The sequence below is a fragment of the Ceratotherium simum genome, chromosome 24 (genome assembly GCF_057802395.1).
Source record: "Ceratotherium simum simum isolate JZ-2026a chromosome 24, ASM5780239v1, whole genome shotgun sequence".
Taxonomy (NCBI): domain Eukaryota; kingdom Metazoa; phylum Chordata; class Mammalia; order Perissodactyla; family Rhinocerotidae; genus Ceratotherium; species Ceratotherium simum.
The window spans coordinates 38,247,729-38,255,676 of record NC_141923.1 but is presented as its reverse complement, the minus strand read 5'-3'; the positions used below and the strand labels follow the sequence as shown (position 1 = coordinate 38,255,676).

Below are 7,948 nucleotides of genomic sequence, written 5' to 3'. Positions count from 1 at the left end.
TAACATAGCCATGTTCAAAATGCTGAAGGAAATGTCCATATCTGCTGAGTTCTTGTTGACAGCAATGAAAAGGCAGAACTTTTTTATTCATTATGCTGTCCAGTCTCACAACCAGAAGTAATCTTTGATTTGTTAGGTGCTTCATAAACTTGTACAATAAGCCTTAGATGATTGATGATTTTCTTGTCTGCTGTTTTCATGTTAAATCCCAAGATCTTCTTAATAGTTTCTCGAAAGTCAACAAGCTACAAAGAACCACCACAAAAATCAAGACGTCATTAGTTGTGGTTACCTGCTTACTATGTACAATGAATTTGGTATTAGAAATTTAGTCTTATTAAACGTTTCTTTATGAAATGTAACATATTCTACATTCAAATAGTATGTTTAAGCTAGAAAAATGGTCTCTTCTATTACAAGAACTTTGTAAAATTTCCTTTTCATTTTAGTATTTTTTCTTATTTTTGCACTTTATAGACTTAACCTAATTTTATTGCTGATTGTTTTTCATCCATAAGGTAATTCCTTTTTGGAGTTCTGAGGTGCTGTATGGTAATAGTAGTCCTAAATACATATCTCTACACACATCCTCCAAAAACCAAAGTGATCAACAAGGAAAGCAGATAAAACCACCCATAAATCATGCCTGAAGCATAAATAGAGAATACCACAGACTTCAGTTTGCATATAAGTGGAGAAATAAATATCCTAAACCAGCAGGGGTAGCTCCAGAGCCCACGCTGGAGGATGCAGCTGGTTTCCACTGGTGTCCCAAAAACAGGACTGTGCATAGATGGGAAAATACTAAGAACAAGTCTGAGACCTGGTGGATCAGAACACTGGCACGTGAGGAAGGAGAAGAAACGGGCTTGGAAGAATATGAGACAAGAAATGGCAGTTCCAGAGGGCAAGGTTTATGAGGGAGGGGAAGTATTTGGAAGGGTGAGGTGTTCCTTGGAGGCTTGGCAATAGAGGAAAAGAAAACAGCAAAAAGTGGAAAATAAGGGACTTCTATAAATAAGAGAGTATTGCAGAATCAGACATCGCATAAACCCTACTCCAGCATAAAGGTCTCGATGTAGTGAACTTCAGAAACTGCACTCACTGTGCCAGCAGAAGAGGGTGGTATTGAGTTAAGAAACCTAGTAAGTAAACTCTGCCCCCAACCACCCTAAACTAGAAACACCTGAAATTGAGAGGGCAGGGCAAGTAAGGGGATTTTAAAGTGAATAGATAAATGGCAAATAATATCCATATGAAATTAGGAAGAAAATAGGCAGTATCATCTAAAGTGTTCAGGTGATGAAAATACTCCTCCCAAAAACCAGCCATGAAGCAGAGGAAACAGGTTTGACACAACTCCTGATATAAATTAAATATCAACAAGGATTTGCAGACATGGGGGAACAAACAACTTTCTTTTGAATCAAAAATGTCATAATTCAGAATAGAAATGGACAAAAAAAGATGTCTAAGATGCCTCATGGATAAGGAAGATGTCATGATTGAACTCAGGCGAGAAGATGACAAAATCATCTCAGAAATGTGGAGTCAACTACAGAGTGCCCGAAGGAGAAAAGATCTGACTGAAAAGAGCATAAGGGACACTGAGGAGAAGAAAAACAATCAAGAATATGAATATGCATAAGTTAAAAAAGAGAAAAAATGATAATACCATGACTATGTTTCAAGAATCTCTTAAGGTAATTGGTTAGTCTCTTAAAATATCTGCTTTATAAATATAGTGAAAATCTAAGCAAATTTAGAAGCACTACCCTCTTGTCCTAGAAAGTGACTCAGCACCAAACACATGGTTTCCCCTGACCTTCCATTGTCTCACATCCCTACCCTCCTTGTCATTGGTTAGTCAGAGGATTGTACGCAAACCCAAGCTAGGATAAGCATATATCTCAGCCTCACCACTGTGGATTCAAATATGCATTTGACCTAAGCTGGGCTTATAAGACCTTTTCTTGGATTCTGTCTCCTGTCACAAGCTCTACATATAAAACTCCGTGGCTGTCAATCAGACAGACAAGCTGACACACACAAATGCCAAGAAGAGATGAGGCCTTAGAGGTTCCAGGTGCTGATCCTGGGGCCCAGGTGCCTCTCTGCCCTCCCAGAGGTCGGGTTGTTTCACTTAACCTTTGATTTCTTAAGCCAATAAATTCCCTTTTGTCTAAGTTAGGTAGAATCTCAGTTGAGGTAGGTGTTTATCACTTCAACTTAAAGAATCTTAATATAGTAATTAAAAATAAAACCTCTTGTTGTCCTGATACTTCTTCAGATGTGCTCTTTGCTGTGCAGAGCTCAGGAGGGACAGCATCTAACACCTGATGGGCCCTCTCTCTGTCCCATCTTGTGTCTTGCTCAGCAGAGTCTAATGTCGGTTTCAACTTGTCTGTTTTCATAACTGCCTTCCCTTGCATTGCTTCAACTTGTGTTAAAGATTGCCTGAGCTTTTCAATTGTTTTGTCCTGTAAAGGTATAAGGTTGGGGAAAAGGGAGGCGATGGCTGTGGTTAGATCTCTTCTAAATAACAGGTGTGATGCAGGATAACTCCTGCTTCTTTTTCTCCCTTTTCTTTTTTTTCTTAGAACTAGATACATGGAAAATAAAGAAAATTCAACAATTTATGAATTAAGAGGACATTTCTGCACCATCATACTCATCAATAACCAACGTTCACTGAGCACTTTTATGAACTAGGCACCTGGGATTTAAAGAGGTTTAACGCGTGTTCCATGTCCTCAAAAGTCTTACAGTCTGTGCTAATCAAATACAGAAATAGAGAAAATAACTGGCTCTCTGGTAAGAGAAATATTGCTGCTAAAATGGCAAAAAAAGTTGATTAACAAGTAGTTAGTGCACCTTTGGCTTAAGGCATAAAATTTATGTTTCAAATACTACAACTGAAGCTTGATATGGAGAAGGTCCAAAAAGGAGCCCAAAAAGTGACTAAAACTTTTAACTATTACCTCAATAAGAAAAACAAAGGTAAAACTAAAACAAAGAGCAAGGGATCTAGAGCCCTAACATTTAGAATACCAGTTACCTTTGAGGACTAGGGAGGAGGATACATGGGGGTTTCAGGGGGATTGATGATACTCTGTTTCTTAAGATAAGAAAGGCAGATTTGCAGGAATCCAACTTTATTATTTTACATGCTTTAATTTTATTATATTCTTTGGTATGTATGTAAAATAACTTTAATGTTAATTTTTCTTTTAAGTTCAATGAGAAACATGCAGCTAAAATAGTAACAGACCAAAGCTTAAGTGAATTTTTGAAAGTCTCATTTTCTTTACTTACTTTAAGGACATTTACTCTTGTCAGTTGAGTTTTCATATTTTTATTTGACAATTTCAAATCACTGAGCTGTTTCTGAAGTTTCTGAATTTTCTCTTCTAATCTTTGAGTTGTAGCAATCTGCAAATTCTGCTGAATATTCAATAATATTTGTTGTTTGTCTTTCTCTAGCTGTTTGAACATCTTGCCATATTCGTCTGTCTGGGAATTCTTAGTCCTGGAGTTTTCCTTTGCAGAAATCAACAGTATTGAAATAAAGAAGTTATGCTTTAGGATGGTGTTCTACACTAGCATCCCAGATCTACTCTAGACTGATAAATTGTAGAATTAATAATACTGACATAAGTAAAATATTTTTTCACCATAAATATGTATTATTAAAATAATGCAGAAAATAAAATATAACAATAAAAGTGAAGGCTTAATGCTAACAAGGGTATGGTTAAGTAGACAATTTTATAAACACTAGGCGATAGCACAGATTAGTTCAACTTTTCTAGGAATGTATAAGGAAATAATAAAATATTTAGATAAAGACTCAAGCACAAAGATATTCTTTACAACATTATTCATAACATAAAAGAAACAATGCAAATGTCAAAAAAAGAATAATTAAATAAATTACATATGATTGATTATACATTCCCTAGAAATCAAGTTTTCAAAAATATTTACTAAGAGAAAATGCTAATGATATATTTATTTTATTGTTTTTTCTTTTTTTTATTGAGGTAACATTGGTTTATATAAATTTCAGGTGTACATAATTATATTTCTATTTCTGTATAGATTACATCATGTTCACCACCCAAAGACTAATTACCATCCATCACTACACACATGTGCGTAATCACCCCTTTTGCCCTTCTCCGTTTCCCCTTCCCCACTGGTGACCACTAATGATATATTTAAATGAAAGAAGCAAGATGAAGAAAAACTATGCCTATCTCAATTATGTTAAACTATTCATGGAAAATAATCAGGAGGAAATATACCTATATATTGTTGACATATACAAATATATCAATAAATATGGCAATATACCTATATTAACACGAGTTATATCAAAGTGGTAGAATTATTGGTGATTTTAATTGTATTCTTTCTACTATTCTGTACTTTGTAAAGTTACTACCAGAAAAAAAAAAAAAGTGAGAAAGAAGGGATGTAGATTTAATAAAGATACCACATATTTTCATTATATATAAACTAAAAACTAGAAAATGTATATAAAAAAAGAACCACTGGTTCTTTGGAAAAATAAAATAGATGCCCCAGGGAAACCTGGTTAAAGAGGAAAGAAAAAGTGAAAATACACAATGTTAGGAAAGAGAAACATACAGAACTAATGCTCATAAATTAATTTTATTATGAGAAAAAATAGCTACTTAAAATGTTGTTACAAATGTTTTAATCCATTAAAAGAAACAAAACAAGTAACATATTAAGGAACAAGAATCAGAATGGCACCATTTTTCTCAATAACAACATTGGAAATTAGAAGACAATGGAGTAATGCCTTCAAATCTCTGTGTGAAAATAAAGTCTAAACCCAACTATCAATTGAGTATGAGCATTAAAGAAAAAAAAGACTCTGTCATTCATGCAAGGATTTAAAAAAAATGTTTCTCTCCAAGACAACATTTTTTAGGAATTTATTAGAGGATGTACTCCAGCAAAATAAGAAAGTAAGCCAAAAAAGAAATGGGAAATATGCTATTCACAATGGGTAGGAAATACACTATTCACAATGGGTGGGAAATAGGTATAAAAGACCAAAAAAGAATGTATTTTACAAAGAAGACTTATATGAAGGACTTACAGGCCTTATATGAAGAACATTATATAATCCTTTTGAAATACATAAAATAAGATCTGCTAAAGGGAAAGAGGACATGCACCAAATTATCAAAAATTATCAATCACTAAATTTATAAATACTTAAATTATAGGTATCTGAAACAGTGGGATATATCAATAATCTCACTTTAAACACATATTTTGAAATATTGAGAATTCAAAAAATAGTTTTAATTTGTCAAGAATCATATCATTACAAAGCTGACTGAGTAAATTGTAAACAGTATTTACAAATTTCTACTTTGAAAGGTATAAAATTTACATTGAACAATTCAACTCATACAGTGTAATCATTAACCTAGTTTATTTTTCTCCTCTGTTGTTCCTTTAAATGTATTCTGTGGGACTAAGTCTTCATTTGCCGCTACATTAAATTAGGGCAAGTCTATGTTTTTCCTGATCACTTTCAGTTTAATGTAAAAATTATAACCTTATCTTCACTGAAAATTATGGCTACTCAATAGACAAGGGATGACATTAACAGGTCAAGAAATTATAAAGTAAAAACAACCAAGTATAAATATTAGATACAATAAATATAACAGTTGAAATGAACAACACAATAGATGAGATAAATAGCATGGATAATGCTGCAGAACAAATTGAGTGAGTTAGAAAATCAGATTAAGAAACTCTCATAGGGCTGGCCCCGTGGCTTAGCGGTTAAGTGCGTGCGCTCCGCTACTGGCGGCCCAGGTTCGGATCCCAGGTGCGGACTGACACACTGCTTCTCCGGCCATGCTGAGGCCACATCCCACATACAGCAACTAGAAGGATGTGCAACTATGACATACAACTATCTACTGGGGCTTTGGGGAAAAAAAAAAGGAGGAGGATTGGCGATGGATGTTAGCTCAGGGCTGATCTTCCTCACAAAAAGAAGAAAAAAGAAAAAGAAACTCTCATAGAAGGCAGCAGGAAAGGATAACAAGATATAAACTATTTGTGCGTGTGTGTGTGTGTGAGGAAGATCAGCCCTGAGCTAACATCCATGCCAATCCTCCTCTTTTTTTTTGCTGAGGAAGATTGGCCTTGAGCTAACATCCATGACCTTCTCCCTCCACTTTATGTGGGACGCTGCCACAGCATGGCCTGACAAGCAGTGCATCGGTGCACACCTGGGATCCAAACCCCGGCTGCCAGCAGCGAAGCTAGCGCACTTCACTGCTACGCCATGGGGCTGGCCCCAAGACATAAACTATTAAAAAAAAAAAGCAAAATGTGTTAGCGTTCCCCAGGGAGACAGTACCAATAGGGTGTGTGTGTGTGTAGAGATAGAGAGAGAGAGATTTGGCTAACACGGTTGTGGGGGCTGGCAAGCTTGATATTTGCAGGGCAGGCCAGCAGGCTAGAGACCCAGGGAAGAGTTGGTGTTGCAGCTCAAGTCCGAAGGCAGTCTGGAGGTAGAATCCCTCTTCCTCAGGGGACTCAGTCTTTTCTCTTAAGGCCTTCAACTGATTGGATGAGGCCCACTCACATTATGGAGGATAATCTGCTTTACTCAAAGTCTTCTGATTTAAGTATTAATCACATCTAAAATGCAACATCTAGACTGGTGTTTGACCAAACATCTGGGCACCATAGCCTAGCCAAGTTGACACATAAGATTAACCATCACACAAAGAAATGAACGATAGAATTAGAATTGCCAACCTTCCAATAAGAAGAGAGGGTAGAAAAAGAAGAGAAGACCAAAAAAAAAGAGAAAGAAATCAAAAGAAAATAAATGGATAGGGAAAATATTGAAATAATAATGATAAAATTGACAAATGAAAGAATCAGATTCAAAAGTTTATAAAGTACCAAACGAGAGAGATAAGGAAAAACAATACAGCTAAGCACATTATGGTGAAATTTAAGAACATCAAAGCAAATGAGAAAATTCTAAAAGCTTCCTGAGAGAAAGAGCAGATCACTTACAAAGAGATAAGAATCACATTGATATCAGACTTCTCAACAGTAACAGGGGATGCAAGGAGATATTTTTATGTTTTTTATTTTTTATTTGTGTGTGTGTGTGTGTGTGTGTGTGTGTGTGTGTGTGTGAGGAAGATCAGCCCTGAGCTAACATCCATGCCAATCCTCCTCTCTTTGCTGAGGAAGACTGGCCCTGAGCTAACATCTGTGCCCATCTTCCTCCACTGTATATGGGATGCCGCCACAGCATGGCCTGACAAGCAGTGCATCGGTGCACACCCAGGATCCGAACCCAGGCCACCAGCAGCAGAGCACGCGCGCTTAACCACTATGTCACGGGGCTCACCCCAAGGAGATATTTTTAAAGGACTTAATGAAGGAACTTTGAACCTAGGAGTTTATATCCAGCCAAAGTGTCATTCAAAGATGAGGGCATAATAAAAACATTATCAGGCACATGTGGTGTCAGAATGTTTGCCACGCAAAGATCCAATTTTTTAAAACTCTCTTATAGAAATAGTCAAATAAGAAGAAAAATGCAGAAGGATCCTTTAAGAGATATGCGACTAAGGGTGATCAAATACTTTGGTCAAGTTTACTGGTTGTCTAAAAAAAATTAGGACCAAGTAAAAGAAAACAGATAAAAGATATATCAGGCAAACATAAACCAAAAGAAAATTCCATTAGTAACCATGATGTCTAAAAATGAGAATTTATGGGCCAGCCCGGTGGTGTAGCGGTTAAGTTCGCACACTCTACTTCGGTGGCCCGGGGTTCGCTGGTCTGAATCCTGGGCGCGGACCTGCGCACCACTCATCAAGCCATGCTGAGGTGGCGTCCCACATAGAGCAACTAGAAG

At 36.3% G+C, this 7,948-nt stretch overlaps 1 protein-coding gene across 2 annotated transcripts in view; it reads right to left on the bottom strand.

Moving 5' to 3' along the window:
- Positions 1-13: 13 nt before the first annotated feature.
- Positions 14-7,948, bottom strand: part of LOC106801190 (uncharacterized) — a 32,657-nt gene continuing 24,722 nt past the window's right edge. The window contains exons 6-9 of one of the 2 annotated variants that reach the window (XM_087448381.1): positions 3,316-3,540; positions 2,265-2,480; positions 1,416-1,418; positions 14-245 (exon numbers count right to left, since the gene is read on the bottom strand). In XM_087448381.1, the coding sequence (XP_087304507.1) occupies positions 84-245; positions 1,416-1,418; positions 2,265-2,480; positions 3,316-3,540 (606 nt within the window). In that variant the 3' untranslated portion in view covers positions 14-83. The remainder of the gene's footprint in view (positions 246-1,415; positions 1,419-2,264; positions 2,481-3,315; positions 3,541-7,948) is intronic. The other variant, XM_014784286.2, reaches the window with a different exon arrangement.